General features: G+C 42.1%; 1 protein-coding gene across 1 annotated transcript in view; it reads right to left on the reverse strand.

Annotated features, from left to right (window-relative positions):
* The window catches only part of GABBR2 (gamma-aminobutyric acid type B receptor subunit 2), an 895,125-nt gene that overhangs the window by 232,916 nt on the left and 639,022 nt on the right, over positions 1 to 23,187 (reverse strand). Inside the window, exon 13 of the mRNA XM_050938162.1 lies at positions 15,003 to 15,125. Within this exon, the coding sequence (XP_050794119.1) occupies positions 15,003 to 15,125 (123 nt within the window). The remainder of the gene's footprint in view (positions 1 to 15,002; positions 15,126 to 23,187) is intronic.

Genomic DNA, 23,187 nt, shown 5'->3' on the forward strand with positions numbered 1-23,187 from the left:
GTCATCTGACCATTTACCTAGTGGCTGCCTGTACATGTTGAATAGAACCAGAGAGAGAATTGTGGGACTTGACAAATAAGAGGTCTGGTAGGGGAGGTGCAGTTTTCCCATTACTACTCCTTGGGTCCTCCAGGAAGGACTCTAACTATTCAGTGTATTATTATGGACCCATGCTACCTCTCTCTGGTGGGACTAACAGTATCTTATGGTTACTGTGCTGAATGCTGCAGAAAGGTCAGGGAGGATGACAATGGATGTCTGTCCTCTATCCATCGACAGCAGGAGATGATCCGCCAGTTCTGCTAAAGCAGTTTCAGTTCCATGTCTTGGTTTGAATCCAGATTGTTCTGGGCCTCAGACATTAGCTTCAATTAGATAAGCTTGATATTGACCCTTGGTTAGCTTCTCTATGAGCTTGCTCAGGAATGGAAAGTTTCCTAGACTTGAAGAAGAGCTTCGTGGAGCTTGAAAGCTTGTCTCTTTCACAAACAGAAGTTGGTCTAATAAAAGATATCACCTCACCCATCTTATGTCTTTAAGTTTAATGCTAGGCAGTAGTTGGCTAAAAGCATGTATTTAGGATGGGCTTATTCACTGTTGGTTAAACTATTGGGTGTTTGATAGAAGGAAGGGATGATTCCTTCCCAGAAAGAGAAATTGGATACTTTGGTCATCAGTGGCAGCAGTTGCTCATGGCTTTATTTCACCAACCAGGAAGGATTCACAAGCCTTAGGTTGAGACTCCAGAACTTTTTAGTGAATGAATGCACTGAACTCTGGGAATTCAGGGAAGTATTGGTTGGTAGGAATAGGTACAGTTGATCCAGGCTGTTTGGAGCCTTCTTGAATATTCACGATCAAGTTGGGGAAGCAGGAAGTTCTTCACAGTGCATATGTAAGATGCAAGATGCTGACACTCAGGATTGATTAAGTGGTTTATCACCATGGATAGCTTCTCAGAGCAGAATTTGGCAGCTTCAAAAGAGGCTGATAGGAAGTTCTCTTACCCTGCAATATAGCCTGTCAATACAGAATGCCATTATACAGATCAATGGTTTGCCCTCATCTAGGATACTGTGTCACTCCATCTCAAAAAGGATATTGCAAAATTTGAGAAGGTTCAGATAAAGGCAATAAGAATGATTAGAAGCATGGGGAAAAAATATCATGTGAAGAGATATTTAAAAGTGGGGGATTGTTTACCTTAGAAAGAAGACAAAAAAAGAGGAAGCCACGGTAAAAGTGTGCTAAATAATGAATGGTACAGAGAAGGTTTGCTTGGGAGCGTCTGGTTTTTTTTGTGTTATGACACAGAAACAAGGGGATACTCAATGAAACTAAAAGGCAGCAAATTCAAAACTGATGAAAAGAAATACCTTTCACATAATGCCTTATTCACCTGTAGAATTAATTGCCACAGGATATCAGGGAAGCCAAACAGACAGCAAGATTCAAAGATGCATTGGATACGTACAAAGATAACAAGAATATTCAGAGTTATAAGAGTTAATGCTTTTTTAAAAAAACAGTTTTTAAGGGATATAAAACCTCATGTTTCAGGATTTAAACCAATCTCCAATTATTACAGATGGAATTTTTCACAGTGGGCAGATTATCTCATAGCTATGCATGGCAGGGTAACTTACAACTTCCTTGGAAGACATCTTGTCCTGGCCACTACTGGAGACTATGGGTCTGATCAAGTCTGGCAGTCCCTATGATTTACAAAGTAGAGTCAAGCAGCTGAAGTGAACAATGGAGCCAGAACCAAAAAAGGAATGCTCAAAGCACTGAACATCAGCAAAACTCTCGTTTCAACTGAGTAGCTGAGAAAGGAGCTGTTCATCCTGCCATCTTGGAACCGACTCTGCCCTATTTTTATTTTTGCCAATTTCATATCGGTTCCCATGGAAACAGAAACAGAACTAGCCACCAGCTGAGTCAATTTCAGCTGCTGGCTTCCAATTCTCATGTCTTCTGTTTCCCTGGAAACTGATGTGAAATCAGCAAAAATAAGGTAAAGGTTTCTTTTTAAAATATATTCTCTTATTTAATATTCACTTTTACTTTAGATCTGGTCCAGCTCCCACTGAAACTAATGAGAGGTTTGCAACTGATTTTAATGGAAGAAGGCTTGGGCCCTTTATTTTCACCTTCATTGGAAAGGCTGCCAGTAGCCAGCAGGCAGTAGCAGCTGAGAGTGAGAGTTCTCAATTTCACCTGCTGGCTGGCTGACTGCCTGCTGAGATCTACAATGGCTGGTTTTGAAAGCAAACTACAGATTTTAGGAGACATTTGGCTCCCACAGTCTGTAATATTTCAAATTGGAAGGAAAGAAATTAAATTTATTTAAAAAATAGTAGGGGAAACAGATGGGTGTAATGATATTTAGAGAACAAATTGACTAACAAGCCCTGACCTGTGTTAGGCTGAACACCCCCAGAATCTACTTCAGCCAACTGCATGCTTCATTTCATAATGTACATTTGAAATAGTTCTCTCTAATCCAGCTGTTAGCTGATTGAATAGCCCAACAAGCATAATTTAAAGAGTACATATATATATATACACACACACACATAAGAGAGAGAGATGAATGTGATTTGATTGAAGAAAGTTTTGAATCTGCATAATCATTTCCACCTGAACACACACATCAGAATTATAAAACTGCTTCACCAATTATTACTCTAAAATCCTCCCATATTTTTAAATTTATTTTTTTCTTCTGGCATTAATTTGTGTCAGATTATTTACTATTTCTTATGGCAGTGTGTGGTGGCGAAGTCCAGGCAGAAGGAAGGTTTTCAATGAAGTCAGACTAGATTATCATAATGGTCCCCCTTTAACTTTCCTCTGCTGCTCCCCAGAGTTTTCAGGGTTCTCCAAAACTTGACCCATGCAAGTTGTGAAAAGCTCCAACTACTGCCACTTCAAAGGTGGTGCTGTAAATGTACCTCCACACATAGGAAATAGTCATTGAAGTACAAGGTCTAATTTTCTGCTGAAACATATATCCCTATGCAAGCCAAATGCCATCAGTGAAACAGCAGGTAAACCCTGTGTATAATTTGATCCAAGATTTCTGACTCTCAACAAAATCTTGCTTTTTTGATCCAGCATGTGTTGCTACTTGCACACACTTAGGGCCAAATTCTGACCTCAAATACTGAACAATATGATTTCAGTGGTACTGCAAACATCGTAAATCACTGCAAAATTTGGCTCAAAGAGATTGCACAGATGTAACTAAAAGCTAGTCCTAAGACTACAGCAATTACCATTAAAAAGTCAGTTTATTCACAGGTACTATATAATAGTTTCTGATATACACATTATTATTCCAAGAAGAGAGAAGCATCTGTTGTATTTTAGCTACCACAGTAGGATAACACCAGATAATAATAATACCTAGCAATAAATATTTAATAGCAGCCATCCTATATATAGCAGAGGAGACATGCAGGGGGAGGTGGAAGTGAGCTAGAAGAGGGATTTAATAGAACTACCTTTTTTGTACAGTGAACACTTGGGGAAAAAATGATTAGTCATAAATAGAGTTGTTTCCAAAAGTTTACAAACAATGAATTAAAGGTGGGGAACAGCTGATGTACCTTACTGAAGTTGTACCTTTATTGATCTGTAGTACAAGAAATTCTTCCTTTATTTACTTGCATTGTGTCAATTGCAAATGGATACCAAAATCAAATAATAATTCTCTTGGAATAAACCATTTTCTAAGGAAGGAATTAGAACATAAGAATGGCCTTACTGGGTCAGACCAAAGGTCCATCCAGCCCAGTATCCTGTCTGCTGACAGTGGCCAATGCTAGGTGCCCCAGAGGGAGTGAACCTAACAGGTAATGAATTCTGTAATTGGGCATGTGAGATTAGGTATCATCCACAAAAAGTTTATAGATACTGAAAAGTGTGAACAGAAAAGAAAGGAGAGAAATGAAAAAGTGAACCATAGTTTAAAGTGACTGGTTTTATGTGTTTTTCAGTCATCCAGATTTATTACTTAGCACTTTTGATCCATGAATATCATGTCTTTCTCAATTTAAAGTGAGCAGCGAGCTCAATCATAATATCACCTATTTTTCAAAAATAAACGAATAATTTCTGGTGTCTAAACAGATCCTGGAAACTACAATAAACCAAATAGGTACACCAGCCAAGCAAAGGTAGAAGAGCTACCTGCTAATTAGCTGAGCTCCAGCTGAGAGAGCAGGGCTGTGGGGCAGCCCCACTCCCGCCGGCGCTTTGGTCAGGGGAGTGGGGCCATGGAAGACCCCAGAGCAGACCGCAGCCAGGGTAAGTAAAAAAATGTAAAAGGTGCCTAAAGTGCGGGGCCCTCTTAGGCGTGGGGCCCGATTCCCAGGAATCGGGCGAATTGGCCTAAAGCCAGCCCTGCCAGCCTGTCCCCGAGGAAATTGATTCCTTTTCTCCTAAGGTGTGAGCCATCCAAATGATACAGTCCTATATCCCCATAAAAGATGGATTAGTGTTTCACAAAGCCAAAACTCTACACCCTATGTCGTTTACCTAGCCAGCACAGTGCCACAAGAAATGGTAGAAATCAAGGAACCGATTCAAGTCAAAGTTTTGTATAAGACAAGAGGGCATGGAATCACCATTGCCTTTCATCATGTTCTTAATTTGGACATTAAGAATGGTAGATGAGTTGGAGGACATGATATTGGGTGATCTAGAGTTAAGCTCTTTAGTTTATGCAGACGACATAGTACAACTGGGAGACACGTTTGAATGAACAATGATACTCCTCGCTACCCTGAAAAATTGGGGCAGTCAACATGGACTTACAGCAAATGCCCTGAAGACAAAGTAGTGGCATCTTGGAATAGGGACAATAGATAAAGTGTTGAAAACAGCAGCAGTGAAGTCACAGAACAAGTAATATCTTACGTGTACCTAGGAAGCTTGATCTGTGCCTGTGGTTCCATCAAGGATGAGGTTAAAAGAACCATGATTTAGCTACAATGCTGCACAGAAATTGATGAAATTATGGACTGATAAAAATGTTTCACTTGGTTACAAAGTGAAAATGTATCAAACCAGTGTACTAATAGCATTACTCTATGGTCTGGAAGAAGCTGCATTCAATTAAACAAACATTAGATGTCTGGAGGAAGTAGATATGACAGTTCTTTGGAAGGCAGCAGATGTAAAGTAGGCTTTTAAGAGAAAGGAAGAAGTTAGAAGGAGAGTCAGATGTGAAATCAGGGTATGGGATTGGCTGCAATCAAAAAAGAATCCTGTGGCACCTTATAGACTAACAGACGTTTTGGAGCATGAGCTTTCGTGGGTGAATACCCACTTAAAACTCATGCTCCAAAACATCTGTTACTCTATAAGGTGCCACAGGATTCTTTGCTGCTTTTACAGATCCAGACTAACACGGCTACCCCGCTGATACCTGCAATCAAAAAGATTACAATAATGGAGACACTGTAGCAAACATACAGATGACAGCATGGCAAAGAAAATAATGCAAAGGCAACCAAGGCCAGTCAGACCTCGAGACCAATCACTGATCAGATGGCATGACATTATACACAAGCACATGACTAGGCTGGGCTTAACAGAGGAACAAACCATGGACAGGAATGAATGGTGATGCTCTAATGCTCCTGTCTGTAAAGATGCTTTGAAATGAGAAGAGAAAAGTTTGAAGATGAAAGAATAGGTATTGTGGGTTCTTTCCAAGACTGACCTCAGTTCTAATTGGAACTACTTAGACTGCCATTCTCAGCCTGCCAATTCTGAAGTCTGCTCAGACATTATCTATAAGACTCCAAGGCTTGGTCCCTTACTCCAAATTGTCGTTGTAAAGCTGTCTTGAAACCCTAAATTCTTTTAAATATATATTACGCATGAGGGTGTGTGTGTGTGTGTATAAATATATAATGTGTGTGTGTAATAACTTATTGAACTATATACTTGAATTCTGAAGAAGCTGTTCTATAAGGACTAGAGTTGGCTAGAGGAAGGTCATTTGGTTTTGCAGAGGATATAGTTATTTCAAATTTGGTTTTGTTCTGATTTGGAATGGAAAAAAAAAGATTCTCTGTGAAAGGGAATGGAGCCCTGGCTTCATGGCACTCTGTCCAGTGGGCTGCCCCAGAATTGTGGATCCTGGAAGCCCTGGTGTCTCTGATTTTGAAGTGATCTACCTGGAAAGCTGTGAAATCAGGGCTTTCCTGTAGCTCACAAAGTGGGTTGCTGAGGAGCTGGGAGAGTGAGCTGGCAGGAAATTGTCTCCATGAAACATCTTGATTTTGACAACTTGGCAAATGCTGATGAAAAACTATTGTGTCAGAATTTTTATGACCTGCTCTGATAAAGACCCAAAAGACTTATGAAGTGGATAGACTCAGGAAGAAGTCAGTCCTAGAGAGAAAATAATCAAGTTTTTCATTCTGGATCATTACCTCTCCAACAGTCCAAGTCTTTGAGGATGTAAAGACAGTTACTAGGGACAGAGCAGTAAGTAGGACAAAAGAAAAATATTTGTGCTTATTTAAAATTAGTAACATTAACTAACATTTTCAGACAGCACCTTCATGCTAAAAAGATACCCCTGCATTTGAATGAAGATAAAACCTTTTTGTGACACTGTTTTACAAAGAAAAAATTAGATGCAATGGTAGAAAAACTTAGGCCTATGTCTAGGGGATCCCATTAAAAAAAAAACGCAAGAGAGCTGAAAACCTAGATTTTTAGACAAAATATTTTGTCTTTGTTCATACTTGTGTATATGGCCTTCTTGACGAGTTTGGGGTAATGAGAATGATTATTGTTTCCTCCTTTTTTATCTTCTGCATCACACTTTCTAAGGCCTTGGCTACACTGGCGCTTTACAGCGCTGCAACTTTCTCACTCAGTGGTGTGAAAAAAACACACCCCTGAGCGCTGCAAGCTCCCAGCGCTGCAAGCTAAACCCCACCAGGATGTGGAGTACCTGCAGCGCTGGGAGAGCTCTCCCCCAGTGCTGGTGCTGCGACCACCCTCGCACTTCAAAGAGCTGCCGCGGCAGCGCTTTGAAGTTTCAAGTGTAGCCATACCCTAAGAGTGAAATTGGGGCATAAAGCATCCTTTTAGGCAAATAGTGAACTAGTGTCAGTTTGCAAAGCCCTTGGCCTGCTTCTCTATTGAAGCACTTTTCCTTTGTTTGTAGATTGGATAAAAACATCTTCATTTGGGTGTGGGTTAACCACCTGATATCATTAGGAAAACATTGATTGAATTGTTTATCTGCTGATGGGTTAGTCAGTCTGCCTTTGTGTTCACTGTGAATTAGGTTGATGGAGATTAGGTGAACTACTGCCCTTCCCCCATGATCATTTTTGCATAATTTTAACACTGAGACTTGTATTTCTTGAGCCCCCTTGTCCATTTATGTATGCCACAATCATTGTGTTACATAACTGAATGTCCTTTTTCAAGTTATCCTAGAAATCAAGAAGAACCAACATGACACCTCTTACCTCTAGGAGAGGCTAATGTTAAGGATTCTGTCTCTGAACACAACATATTGCATGTTTCAGAGTGGGAGCCGTTTTAGTCTGTATCAGCAAAAACAACTATGAGTACTTGTGGCACCTTAGAGACTAACAAATCTATTTGGGCATAAGCTTTTGTGGGCTAAATCCCACTTCATCAGATGCATGTTGCATGAGCACTGTAGGCCCTGTGTGTGTTACCCACACAGAAAGGCTATCATCTGTGGTCAAGATTTTAGGGTACAGACTGTAAAGGGATGCACATAGAATGAGATGGACTTCTTGTTTCCACCAACAGAGGGTCTCAGTAACTCTTGATGACATCCTCACTCTCCTTTGCCTCTGCAGGGATGGTTTACTTGTTCTAGGCCAGAAGGAGGTATCCCTCGGTCATTCTTATATGCTGCCTTGCTCATCAAACATGAAGGCTCAGAAGCCATAGGCAAAGGTGGATCAAAAACACTTGGTTTTGATACTTCAGGTATCAGAGCCTGCACCTGGTTAAACTTCTCTTGCATAGTGAAAATTCTGGCCCTCTTTGTGTCTCTCTTGACTCCTTGGTGAATGGTCATTATGAACCCATGTATCTGAAGCAAGGAGAGACTCCTTTGAGTTGCCTTCTGCAAGCTTCCCTGGGATGGTGCTCTGATATGACTGTTACCCAGATGAGTTCCTAGACTCCTCAGCCTGGATTTTATCATTATCAGCACCTTTGTGAAGATGCTGCTGATGGAGAATCATCTGAGGAGGTAACATGTCATGCAGAGAGTCATTATTTTCCACAAGTGAGCCAGAGAAATTGTCAATGACAGAGTCTGATGGCTATGTGCATATAATATGTTGCCAGGCCTACAGACGGTCTGGAGATATTGTAATGACAGCAGAACCTAAAATCTCCTTGACCAGTTTATCTTCTTCATTAAACGGCTCAGACTTTTGAGGTCAAGAGGAACTTGACTCCTGATATTTTTCTTACTGTGGAGAAGCAGTAGAGCACTGAGCACCTTTCTTCTGGAGAAAAAAGTTCTATTATCCCTAGTTCTAGTAGTTACAAGATCTCCTTCAGGCTAATTTGAGATTTCTCATCATCCATCAAGGCCAGAGAGAGAATAAAGAAGGTATGTGGTGGTGCCTGAAGTTCTAAAAAGTAGCATGTCACACAATCTCTTTTACCTACTTGTCCAAGGCCAACTGGAACCATGTATCTGAGAACTGGGATATTTTGCCCCCAGGCCTATTTCTGGGTAGAGTCAGGCATGATTGCTGTCAAGCCAGTGGCTTGGTCTAGAAAAGAGTAATCTGAATTGTCAGCCACCGCTATCAAGCTTTTTCCCAAACAGGCTTTCACATGAGAATTTTGAGGTAAGAGGATTTGTTTGGAGTAACTATCCACAGTCCAGAGTTTAAGCCACACAGCTTGCTGTCATGAGCCTCCTGGCCAGTCTCATGAAATCCATGTATATCTCTACCATGAGCACAATAGACAGATATTTTCTTTAGCATCAGCGTAAATTTATTATGATTCCAAGGATCTAGTATAAATCATTGCATCTGGATATTGTGTCTCTGGTGAAAACTGTTACTGCCAGAAAAGCTGTGAGCTCTGCTGACGAACTTTCAGTCCGCTTCTAAGAGTGACCTCTGTTCTACTTTCTGCAAGGTCTCTGGGAAAATAGTCACTTTGTGCAGGGAAAGTTGGCAAGGGAATGGTAAAAATTCTCACACCTTGGAAATAAGATATTTGCCCTTGAAATTCACTCACTCATCCTCTCTTTTCTGCACGATCTCAAAGGTGACCACCACCTTCTTGCTAATGGTGTCTCACATCTGAGGGAAAGCATCTCTCTTGTTTCTCTGGCTTGAGGTTACCATGGTTCAAACCTAAGAATTCCCCTTCCTCACAGGAGGAGCTAGAGATAGTGGAAGAGGATGAGCCTCTGGGGTGTTTCCTGGCTTTTTTATTACATTATCTGTCCTTTGAGGATTTTTTGGTTTCTTTTGTCTCTTGGAGGGAACATTTTTGTCCTGATCTGGAAACTGATCCATCTTTCTGGATGGTGCTCCTCTGTGGGACTCAGCTCACAAAGGAAGGCTTTGACCCCTTCGGACCACCAATTGTCATCCAATATGTAACTGGAGGGCAAATGCAGGGAGACATTCCTGAGGGAGCCCAAATTATTCTTACTCTGTTTGCCTAACCACTGACTCTAAATGAATGTGGAAGGCCATGGATTCTCACGGACAAGACTGAGCTGTCTCTTGCATTTGCAAGAAGCAAGGTGCAACCCACATGTCTCAGACTTGGAGAGGCCAGTGCTCACTTTTCCATGACAGCTGGCTAGCTCTTCTGTGGTTACCAGCTGAAGAAGAAAATCCCATTCACTGGAAAAGTCCAGAGGCTCGCCCTGGGTGTTTGGTCAGCTAACTATTATTTAAGACACAACAATCTTTTAGTTATAGTTAATTCAACCATCACCTGATCTGAGGTCCTGATAACATCAGACACACAATTGTCCATGAAAGACCCTATATAACCTAGGGAAAGTAATATAAAGGCCGTTCCAAATGCTCATCTTTGCCTCTTTCAACAGTGGAAGAGCATGCTGCATACAAGGCTATTTATACGGCTGTTCTGATGATTCCAAGGCAGATTAAATGCACAGTGGAGATCCTGGTACTCTATGCTGCTCTGGATACACTACATCTATCCAGGAATTTCTTTAAAAAAATGTTGTCTTTCCCAGAAAAAGGGTAAAAGATTCTCATCAGTGTGGTAGAAAGAGATTACTATTAGGAAAATACCAGTCATGATCTTGCAAGTTTCTTTGATGACAGTGTACTGACAACCCCTGAGAAGCTTCATTTGAGCTACACAATATGAGGTCACCTTGAAGTGGGTTTTCTAGTTTTTCCTCCAAAAGGGCAGACATTCTTTTTTAAGTTTTGTTTAGAAGAGCCTCAATTTCCCATCGGAGCTTGCACCACCTTTGTTCATCTACAAGCCCTTTAGTTCTAGAATAAGGAACTTAAAAACAGTTTACAGTATTATTTCTTATATTATTAATGCATATCATGAAATTTATAGGATATGCAATGTGTCTGAGTTAATGTGGAAAAGAATGTTTAGACTTCCTGATCTGAGTGATTGATTTCACAGCCTTAAAATTACATGAACTCTAGCTGCTTCTATTTAATATTAAAGCTCCATGGGGCACTAAAAATACTGAGCAGAATGACTGATAACAGATGCACTGAAAAAATGAATTTCTGTATGCCCACCAAGAAGTCAGGTTTTCATGAATAATTTTCTATATAATCCACTTAAGTTATCAATTACATTTTAGTATCTTAAAATATAGAACAAATAAACAACATTGAGAGAAAATACTAGAGAGCAACAATAAGGTACCACAACAATTAATCAATTTCAGTGCCTGCCTGTAAACAATTAGGGATATGCATCTGTGTGTGATTACACATCCGTGACCCTAACACACACACCTCCCTATTTTTATATGTATATTACAAAAGGCTGACCCATGAATGCTTTATGAAGTAGGAACAAATCAGGGAAACAATAAGTGATCAAACAGAGAGAGCTTGATTAACTGAAGGTGATACAACAGAAGAACAGGATACTGGGTCAGACCAATGGTTCATCTAGTCCAGTTCCTGTCTTCCGACAATGGCAAATGACAGGTGCCCCAGGGGGAATGAACAGAACAGGTAACCATCAAGCGATCCATCCCCTGTCACCAATCCCCAGATTTATACTTGACCCGTAATTACCTTTTTCAAAGTCACTTTTCTGATCTTTTCCTGTACTCTGCTTCTTTAAGGCAAGAGAAACAGAGTGAGAGAGGCTGCAGCTGTTGGTGCTCAAGAGCCACCACCTGGTTATGTTAACTGGGACTGAATTACACAGACTGGGTTGTAGATGATTTACTAATCTTTTCCCTAGAGGGAGGAAAACTCTATCTCTAACATCACTAATATCTGAGAGTTATTAGTCTGTACACCTAATCTCTGTTATTGCCTGCTGTGCTAGGACATGAACTCATGGCAGAGGTCAAAAGGATCAAAGGCACAAATACCCACTGAAATGAATGACATCAGTTATCAATTTCAGTTCATAATAAAGTATGTATTTATGTGATACAAAGCCTTTGTACGCCTGGAACTGAACGATGCCTGAAACCTTGGTAGTTATACCAGCACTTACACGCAAACTCACAACAATACCCTTTTCCTTGGCTAAAGTGACATTTACTTATTCTGAGCCTACTTTCTGGGGAGAAAATCCTATTAAAACTATATTTTGTGAAATAAGCAAGACAGTGAAAAGCTTTAGAGTCCATGTTAATTGTTTGTGACCACTTTTCATAAAGTTATGCTACGCCACAAGGTGACATATTTCAATTCAGCAATAGTTTATTTCCAGAAGTACCTACTACACCATCGGCACTTTCCAAACAAACAGTTAAAAAGGGTGCTGTCTATCCCCAAAAGCTCACAATCTAAGAAAGACTCCATTGCAGAAAGCTGTAGTAAGTGTTATCTATATTTCCTTAAGCACAGAATTTTCCAAACTTTGAAAGCTGAGACCTCCCTCAGAAAATATTAAGCCAGTTATGTCTCGTTTCAGTTCCAGCTTGTATTGTTAAAGGCCTACTCATGTTAGGATTTTAATGAAATGAAATTATATTTTAAAAACACATCCTTAAATTTGTCCTTTATGAACTGATAATATATACATTTATATATGATGCTAAGTATTGCTCAAATACAAGTTATTATTTAAAACTGACATAAACATTACTCTTCATGTTTACAATATTATTACTCAACAGTGACACAGACCTATTGTTTCAGGCTCTCTGCAAATTCAGGAAGATATCTCCACACCACTTAATTTCAATCACACTTTCAAGTTCTTTTCCACAACCATAACAGCTAGAGACTAACTTTGAAAAAAACAAACCTCAAACACTGGTGAACAATTTTGCACCCTTTGGAGTGTCCCTTGGAAGGCACATCTCACTGTTTAGGAGACACTGCTATGGCATATTGGAGCGAGGTCAAAGACTCACCGGCGTGGCACCTCCTCCTGGTTATCTAGGAATTAGCTTTTTTCCAGCATAAGAAGCACCCTCTGCAGGTCGGTGTCTCGCTTGCTGCTGGCCCTGTGTCCCTCCTGGACCCCGGTGCCCTTTACCCCCACACTCTGGGTCTCCCTACCCAGGGGAACTTCCAACCCTCTAAACCCACCTTGCCTCAGTGGCTGCTGCCAGTCATCATCTAGCCCCCACCCACTGGCGCAGACTGCAGTCTGTAATGACCACTCATCATTGGCAAAGGGTTAGGACCAGCTGCCTCTGCCTATTTCCAAGCTGTATCTCTGCAGCCCTAGTACCTCTTCATACTGGGGCTGCAGAGATACAGCTTCTGTCATAAACAGACAGTTAAGGGTCAATGCCTCTTTTACTTGTAAAGGGTTAAGAAGCTCAGTGAACCTGGCTGACACCTGACCAGAGGACCAATAGGGGGACAAGATACTTTCAGATCTTGGTGGAGGGAAGTCTTTGTTTGTGCTCTTTGTTTTGGGCGTTGTTTGCTCTTGGGACTAAGAGGGACCAGACATCAGTCCAGGCTCTCCAAATCTTTCTGAATCAGTCTTTCATGTTTCAAAATTGTAAGTAACAGCCAGGCAAGGCAGATTAGTTTTATTTTTGTTTTATCTTGTAAATGTCCTTTTTTGCTGAGAGGATTTTACCTCTGTTTGCTGTAACTTTGAACCTAAGGCTAGAGGGGGTTCCTCTGGGCTATACGAATTTGATTACCCTGTAAAGTATTTTCCATCCTCATTTTACAGAGATGATTTTTACCTTTCTTCTTTAATTAAAAGCTTTCTTTTTAAGAACCTGATTGATTTTTCCTTGTTTTAAGATCCAAGGGGATTGGATCTGGACTCACCAGGGATTGGTGAAGGAAAGGAGGGGGGCTGGTTAATTTCTCCTTGTTTTCAAATCCAAAGGGTTTGGATCTGTGTTCACCAGGGAATTGGTGAAGTCCCTCAAGGCCACCCAGGGAGGGGAGAGTTTGGGGGAAACAGGATTCCAGACACTGACTTCTGGATGGTGGCAGTGTACCAGATCTAAGCTAGTAATTAAGCTTAGAAGTGTCCATGCAGGTCCCCACATTTGTACCTAAAGTTCAGAGTGGGGAAGGAACCTTGACAGCTTCAAAGGCCTTCATCAAGGTTTGCAGCCTGGGGGCTTACCAGGCTGGAGCTCCCTAGCCTTATTCCCCAGCACTGCTCTGGTTCAGGTACCTTTCTCTCAGGCAGCTAGTCCTTCTCCCTCTAGGGCTGGAGAAAGACTCCTCCAGCTTTTGGCCCAGAGCCCTCTTATCAGGTCCAGCGGGGCCCTAATTGAGTTGGCCACAGTTGTGGCTGCTTCCCCTCCCAGCCTTCCCCAGCTGTTCTCACTCCTCTTATTTCAGGAGCGGGATAACCATGCCACTACACATACGTTTTAAAAATGTATTTGCCTAAGAAAACCCAGTGCAAATAAGTCATCCCCAAAATAAACCCAAACCCCTTTTCAAAAATGCTGGTGCAATATAGGAATAATAGAATAAAATGTTATAGTATAGAATAGAATGACAAACTTATTTTTGCAGATAGTAAGCAGCACTGGTGATAAAAATATTGTTTTTCTCACTGATAACCCAATATTGATGACCACAAAATCAATTGTGGATTAATTGGCATCAGTCTCCATGTTGGAAGTATGTAGTATGCCATGTGAAGGTACAGGGCTGATGTGCACATAGATAGGGTATTTCGTTAACTTTATGTGATTTCTTGTGGTCCTTCCTTTTACTTTCAAAATGTTCTAATTCTAGGAACAATATCACAAAGTGGTATTATGCTGTTGTTGCCAGACAATTACAATCTTCAACATGACCTTTCCAGGAATTACATCAAAATAGGAGCAATTAGTGTGTGTGCGGTGGGGGAGTAGGGTGGGATGGGGTGCGCTGGGGTGCTCTTACAGGTGAGAAATATATATAGATATAGGAAATATAATTCCTGAACATCTGCAATAATAGTGCAGTCTAAGCAATGACCTCTCCGCAGATGTCTTGAATGTGTTCTTACTGAAATTGCCTAATGGATTCTGTAATCTATTATTTACTGCAAGAGTATCTGTTATAGATTCTTATTACAGAAATCTCCTGTGTTTACAGCATTATTGCATCTAAAATCTCTAGAAGTGACAGAGATGCATCACCTTATTTAGAAGGCAGCTAGGATTTTCTCTGTAGTTTCATTTTTACTTTATTAAAAACAAAACAACAATAAACCTCTACTTGGTCTGTTTTAATATATTATCATGTATCCTTATCTAGATCCAATGAAAGCTACAGAAGCAGACATGGGACTATAGATATTGATACTTAGTCTTAGTGACATACCTCCATGTTGTACTTTTCCACTGTCCTTCTCAAGGGGTCCACAACCTGCCAGCAAATCAAGATGCAAAGATCAATCAGCAGCATCCCTCCAACTATCACCATCAGCTTCTGGTCCTTAATGATCTGGAAGGACAAACATAGAGCAGAGGAGGGCATTCCCATGAGTCTGAGATTCCTCTGGAGCCTTCCTCACATGCAGTGAATAAACATGCACTGTTGCTAAATAGGCTTTTTAATAATATATAGAGAATTATTTCAGAAATAGCAGGTGAAAGAAAGATACTGTAGTTTTGTCTCCTGTTTAATGTGAGTGTCTAACAATTATATAAACAACTCAAAAGGAGATAGTGAGGACTGGTAAATACTTATTAATAACAAATTCAGAATTCTGGAAAATCTAGAAGATTCAATCCCAAAGATCAATTACTATGTGTATGTGTGTGTATATAGAAGTCCATTAATTATTACAGCTCTCACCATAACAAAAGCTATAGTTACATTTTCAATTCAGTTTGAAATCCCGTTTTCTAATAAAGGGAATATACGTTTCCGTCGCAACCAAATGAAGAGGTTTTTTGCACATGTAGCTCAGAACAGTTAACTTTAATATTTTAAAGTTTGCATATGCCCAGATTTCAAAAGAGAATAGTTGCTTTACTAGTTAAAATAAATCAATAAAACCTACACTTACAGCCTTACAGGGGTATAGCAGCATCTATATATAATTTCTATTGCATACAAAAAAGTCACCTTTAATTGTCTTTTAATGTAAAGTCAAACACTTCAAAGTTAGGAAATGCCACAATTAAGATTGACTCTTAATTCAGCCCCCTTGTGCATATGCATTCTGATGCAGTCTTTAATTACACAGTCACAGAGCATTTTTTCTACAGGGCCCCCATTTCAGTGTTCAATGAAAAGGCCACCAGAATGGGCAAAACAATGCATTTCTCCCTAGTCTCATTCCTGGAAACGGGTAAATTGTTTTAGGGAAAAAAATCTAAACAAATTCAACCTGAGAGGGATACATGGCATGGAAAATTTCAGCCCAAATGATTAAATTTTGTCAAAGTTTTAAGCATTTGAAACCAGGGTCTTATAATGGGAAGAGTTAGGCAATCTACCAGCCCTACCTATAAGAAATTGTATTTTCTATTGAGTTTCTATAAAGTTGCAGGAAGGGGTGCATATTATATCACTTCATTTTTTCTTCCATTTGGAAATTAAAAGCTTTCCCCTACTTGTCCTTATAGCATATATTTTCAATTTTATTTAAACTATGTAAACTTTCACATATTGTGCCTGTAATCCCTTTCCACTGAAATTTCAGGAATAAAATTATCTCTAAACCAGTTACTCCACAAGCTACTTATTAAAAAATGTGACAAAAATTATAACTAGAAACATAAGAATGAAGGAAACATATGAAAGCCCTACCTGTTTATTTAGTAGAATACACTCTCCATTCTCAGAGAAGCTACTGCAGTATTGTATGCCACTTTCTACTAGCTGCTTTCCCAATTATTTAAATTATTTGGAGTAAAAATACTAAGTTCAGCAACCAGAATACCTGAAGTTACCTTATGTGTTATTTCCATTTTCTTCCTTACTAAAGTCCATATACACCGCTATCTCAATATAATGCCACCCGATATAACACAAATTTGGATATAACACGGTAAAGCAGTGCTCCGGGGGGGCGGGGCTGCACACTCCGGTGGATCAAAGCAAGTTCAATATAACACGGTTTCACCTATAAGGCGGTAAGATTATTTGACTCCCAAGGACAGTGTTATATCGGGGCAGAGGTGTATCTAATATTGTTATAATTAAGGGCTAGAGCATGACCCTTACTATGTGCTCACCCATTTCATGTCTGGCACTGCAGGATGGAAGTGGGGCTGAGAGCAGCTGCTGTCACTATGTTGCTACTCCCCCTTCTGCACAGCTGGGCAAGGAGTGGGTGGAAGGGAAGTTGCATAGGGAGAAGAGCTAGCACTGCGTACTTCCCCTGCAGACTAAATTGGAAACAGGCACTGAACTGTGACTCTCAGTCCCAGTCTGCTCTTGGCATAGCACAATTACACCCTGCGCTTTACTCATGACCAGCTGTAAGATTACACTCTAACCCTAAGGGATGTTGTGTAAGGGGGACATTTACCCTGTGTACAGGGACAGCCCAAAGCCTTAATGCATCACTTAAGTCCTCAAAGGAGGGTTTAGGTAAATAAGTAATGCAGTTCTTGTGCTGTCCCTGGGCACAAGGAGGAATTTCACATTGAGCTAATAGAGAGGTATGAAGATAATCAGTAAGGGCTAGGTCCATAAAAGGGCTTAAGTACCTAAGTCCAACAGTTAGGACCACTGAGATCCTCAAAACCCCTGCTCTGATGCCACCTAATTCTGTAGGCACCTACACTTCCACTATTAAAGTTCCCTAGGTGCCAAAGTTTCTGCCAGTGAGCATGTGTACACATACCTCAGTTCAAGCACCCAGGCATCTATCACACGCCTAACCCCGAGTGGGATCCTCCAACTAGGTGTTCCCGCACCCATCTCACCTGTGGGGCATGATCCAGTAGGTGTTCTCTGAGCAAACCTAAATCCACACAAAAAGGCCAGAGGAGGAAGTGATAGTGCTAACCCCCTCATAACTTCCAGGTTCATTTAACCTGATATGGAGATCCTACCTCTCAGTAAAGTACCTAACCACATGCAGAGTCACTCTAACACTCTTCCTGGCCTAACAGGAGAGACTGAGAGAACTTGTAGAATACCCTGAAGTCCAGTGGTTATGATACGCTCCTGTGAGGTGGAGACCCAAGTTCTTCACATCAGGTGGAGGGGAACTGAACTCGGCTCTCTCATATGCCAGGTGAGTGCTCTAACCACTTGGATAAAAATTATAAGGGAAAAGTTATACACAATTGAAACCATGGTCTTACAATGGGAAATGTTAAGCAACCTACCAGCCCTACCTATAATTAATTGTATTTTATATTGAGTTTCTATAAACTTGAAGGATGAGGTGCACATTATTTCACTTCATTTTTTTTCCTTCCATTCGGAAATTAAAAGCTTTTCCCTACTTATCCTTATAATACATATTTTTAATTTTATTCAAACTATGTAAACTTTCAGATATCAGGAATCAAATTCTCTATAAATCAGTTACTCCACAAGTTACTATTGAAAAAAATGTGACAAAAATTATAACTAGAAATATAAGTAATGAAGGAAACATATGAAAACCCTTCCTCCACCTCTGTCATTGCTCACCAAAAAATAGTTTAGGTGGAGATAGGTTCCTCCTGCTGGCCCAGTCTTAGGGTATGTCTACACTACAGGATTACTCCGATTTTACAGAATTCGGTTTTTGGCAACAGATTGTATAAAGTCGAGTGCATGCGGCCACACTAAGCACATTAATTTGGTGGTGTGCGTCCACAGTACCAAGGCTAGCATCTACTTCCGGAGTGTTGCACTGTGGATAGCTATCCCATAGTTCCCGGAGTCTTCACTGCCCATTGAGATCCCAATGCCTGATGGGGCAAAAAAACAGTGTCGCGGGTGGTTCTGGGTACATGTTGTCAGGCTGCCCTCTCCCTCCTTCCCTCCGTGAAAGCAATGACAGACAACCGTTTCGTGCCTTTTTTCCTGGGTTACCTGTGCAGACACCATACCACGGCAAGCATGGAGCCCGCATATCTGACTGTCACCATAAGTCTCCTGGGCGCTGGCAGACGTGGGACTGCATTGCTACACAGCAGCAGCTCATTGCCTTTTGGCAGCAGATGGTGCATTAGGACTGAAAGCCATCGTCATCATAGAGAGATGAGAGTGACTCAGCCAGGTCATTTCCCATTTTCTGCGGAGGGCCCAGGAAATGTTGAGGGCTAGTAGTCATAATGCAGCATCTTCTGGTGAGTAGCTAGGAGATGACGATGGCTTTCTTAATGCAGCACCTTCTGCTAAGTGCCCTGGAGATGCTGATGGCTAGCAGTCATACTATACCGTCTGCTGTCAGCCTAAGATGTAAAAGATAAATGGAGTGGATCAAAACAAGAAATAGATCAGATTTGTTTTGTATTCATTTACATCCCCCATCCCTCCGTGAAATCAACCGCCTGCTAAACCCAGGCTTTTTAGTTTGATCCTTGAGGGGGCCATTCTGTGTGACAGTTGTTCGTGTTTCTCCTTGATGCAAAGCCTCTGCCTTTGTGGAATTTAATTCCCTATAAGCCATGTCATCAGTCGCCCCTCCCTCTGTCAGAGCAATGGCAGACAATTGTTTCACGCCTTTTTTCAGTGCAGACGCCATACCATGGCAAGCATGGAGCCTGCTCAGCTCAACACAGCAGTCAAGAACATTGTAAACGCCTTTGCATTATCATGCAGTTTATGCTGAAATAGAACCTGCAAAACCGGGCGAGGAGGAGGAGACGGCAGAGCGGCAATGAGAGTGATGAGGACATGGACACAAAATTCTCTCAAACCACGGGCCCTGGTGCTTTGGAGATCATGGTGTTAGTGGAGCAGGTTCATGCCGCAGAATGCCGATTTGGGCCTGGGAAACAAGCACAGACTGGTGGAACTGCATAGTGTTGCGTAAGGGCACTTTCATGGAACTTTGTGACTTGCTTTCTTCTGCCCTGAAGCACCAGAATACCAAGATGAAAGCAGCCCTCACAGTTCACAAGTGAGTGGCAATAGTCCTGTGGAAGCTTGCAACGCCAGACAGCTACTGGTCAGTCGGGAATCAATTTGGAGTGGGAAAATCTACTGTGGGGGCTGCTGTGATGCAAGCAGCCAAAGCAATCACTGAGCTGCTGCTACCAAAGGTAGTGATTCTGGGAAATGTGCAAGTCATAGTAGATGGCTTTGCTGCAATGGGATTCCCTAACTGTGGTAGGGCAATAGATGGAATGCATATCCCTATCTTGGCACCAGGGCAGCTAGTACATAAACTGCAAGGGGTACTTTTCAATGGTGCTGCAAGCACTGGTGGATCACAAGGGACGTTTCACCAACATCAATGTGGGATGGCCGGGAAGGGTTCATTATGCTCGTTTCTTCAGGAACACTGGTCTGTTTAAACAGCTGCAGCAAGGGATTTACTTCCCAGACCAGAAAATAACCGTTGGGGATGTTGAAATGCCTGTAGTTATCCTGGGTGACCCAGCCTACCCCTTAATGCCATGGCTCATGAAGCCATACACAGGCAGCCTGGACCGTAGTCAGGAGCTGTTCAAGTATAGGTTGAGCAAGTGCAGAATGGTGGTAGAATGTGCATTTGGACATTTAAAGGGTCGCTGGTGCACTTTACTGACTCGCTTAGACCTCAGCCAAACCAATATTCCCATTGTTATTGCTGCTTGCTGTGTGCTCCACAATCTCTGTGAGAGTAAGGGGGAGATGTTTATGGGAGGGTGGGAGGTTGAGGCAAATCGCCTGGCCGCTGATTACGCACAGCCAGACACCAAGGCAATTAGAAGAGCACACCTGGAAGTGCTGCGCATCAGAGAAGCTTTGAAAATCAGTTTCATGACTGGCCAGGCTACGGTGTGACAGTTCTGTGTGACAGTTCATTCCCTGTAAGCCACCCACCCTCCTCCCTTCAATCACAGCTTGCTTGCAAAGGAAATAAAGTCACTATCATTTAAAAACCAAGTATTTTTTATTAATTGATTATAAAAATAGGGAGAGAACTGACAAGGTAGCCTGGGTGGGGTGCGGGAGGAGGGAAGAAAAAGGCCACTTCAAAACTTGTTGAATGACAGCCTTCTGTTGCTTGGGCTGGCCACTGGGGTGGATTGGTAGGCGCACGGAGCCTCCTCCCCCCACATTCTTGGGTGTCTGGGTGAGGAGGCTATGGAACTTGGGAAAGGGGGAGGGCGGTTAAACAGGGGCTGCAGCGGCACTCTGTGATCCTGCTGCCATTCCTGAAGCTCCACCAGACGCCAGAGCATGTCCGTTTGGTACTGCAGTAACCCCAGCGTTGCATCCTGCCTCCTCTGATCTTCCTGCCGCCACCTCTCATCTCGAGCATCCCTCCTGTCCTCACGTTCGCCTCCTCGTCCTCACGCTCATCCCTTCTGTCCTCATGTTCATTGGTTGTTTTCCTGTACTGTGATACTCTGTCCTTCCACTCATTCAGATGAGCTCTTTAATTGCGGGTCAACTGCATGATCTCAGAGAACATTTCATCTTGTGTGCATTTTTTTTGCCGCCTTATCTGAGATAGCCTTCAGGACGGAGGAAGGAAAAAAGGGAGAGAAGTATTTAAGAAGATACATTCTACAGAACAATGCTTATGCTCTTTTACGATGAACAACACTATTCACATTACATAGCACATGTGATTTCAGTACAAGGTCGCATTTTGCATCTTAATATTGAGGGCCTGTGGCTTTGGTGTTAGAGATCACAGACACAGGCAGGGTAATGGAATTTGGCTTGCATGCGGCCATGGTAAGCCATTGTCTTTTGGCTTCTGCAACCTTCATAAAAGCAGCGCCCTCCTTTCCCACACAAAGCAAAGCCCATTGAGTGTTGTGGTTTTCATGTTAATGTGCAGCAGCAGAAACCAAACTACCCCTCTCATGCAATTCTCTGGGATCATCGCTTTACCCCTCCCTCCCACTGCATGGCTGGTATCAGGGAAGAACCCTGCTAGCCAAAAGTGAACAGCTCAGCACCAATGCCCCCACCGCTTGGCTATCTGCAGGAAGGATTTCTTTTCAGCCACAGGCAAATAGCCCAGTAGGAACGGCCACCTCTGAATGTCCCCTTAATTAAATTCCCGTATTTCAACCAGGTTACCATGAATGATATCACTCTCCTGAGGGTAACACAGTGAGATAAAGAACGGATGTTGCTTGAATGTCAGCAAACACCAGGACCATACGCTGCCAGGCTTTGTCATGCAATGATACCAGATTACATGCTACTAGCATGGCGTGGTAAAGTGTCCTACCATGGAGGATGGAATAAGGCTGCCCTCCCCAGAAACCTTCTGCAAAGGCTTTTGGAGTACTTCCAGGAAAGCTTCATGGAGATGTCTCTGGAGGATTTCCGCTCCATCCCCAGACATGTTAACAGACTTTTCCAGCAGCTGTACTGGCTGCGAATGCATCCCAAGTCCTCAGGGAAAATTAATCATTAAAAAACACTTGCTTTTAAACCATGTTTTATATTTACAAAGGTACACTCACCAGAGGTCCCTTCTCTGGCTTCATGGTCTGGGATACTGCCTTGGGATGGCTGGGAGGCTATTTCAGTCAGGCTGAGAAAAAGATCCTGGCTGTTGGGGAGAACGGTGTGCTGTGTGCTCTCCACAAGCTTGTCCTCCTCCTCCTCATCTTTTCCGTTTGCAAAATCCTCAGGCATGGCTGAGAATACCCCCTCCCGGGAATCCACAATCAGGGGTGGGGTAGTGGTGGCGGCCCCCCCTAGAATTGCATGCAGCTCAGTGTAGAAGCGGCATATCTGTGGCTTTGCCCCGGAGCATCCATTTGCTTCTTTGGCTTTCTGGTACGCTTGTCTGAGCTCCTTAACTCTCACACGGCACTTTAGTGAGTCCCTATTGTGGCCTCTCTCCATCATGCCCTTTGAGATTTTTTCAAATGTTTTGGCAATTCATCTTTTGGAATGCAATTCTGCTAGCACAGAATCCTCTCCTCGTACAGTGATCAGATCCAGTAATTCCCGTATGGTGCATGTTGGAGCTCTTTTTCAATTCTCAGACTGCATGGTTACCTGTGCTGATGAGCTCTGCATACTCACCTGTGCTGATCAGCGCTCCACGCTGGTCAAACAGGAAATGAAATTCAAAAGTTTGTGGGGCTTTTCCTGTCTACCTGGCCAGTGCATCTGAGTTCAGATTGCTGTCCAGAGCGGTCACAATGGTGCACTGTGGGATAGCTCCCAGAGGCCAATACCGTCAAATTGCATCCACACTAACCCTAATTCAAACCAGCAATGTTGATTTCAGCGCTACTCCCCTCACTGGGGAGGAGTACAGAAATTGATTTTAAGAGCCCTTTATGTCAAAGTAATTGGCTTTGTTGTACGGATGGGTGCAGGGTTAATTTGATTTAACGCTGCTAAATTCTACCTAAACTCATAGTGTAGACCAGGCCTTAAGTGACTACATAGTGACATGGGGTGAGGCTTAGGCCACACC

The sequence above is a fragment of the Gopherus flavomarginatus genome, chromosome 2, assembly GCF_025201925.1.
Source record: "Gopherus flavomarginatus isolate rGopFla2 chromosome 2, rGopFla2.mat.asm, whole genome shotgun sequence".
Classification (NCBI taxonomy): Eukaryota; Metazoa; Chordata; order Testudines; family Testudinidae; genus Gopherus; species Gopherus flavomarginatus.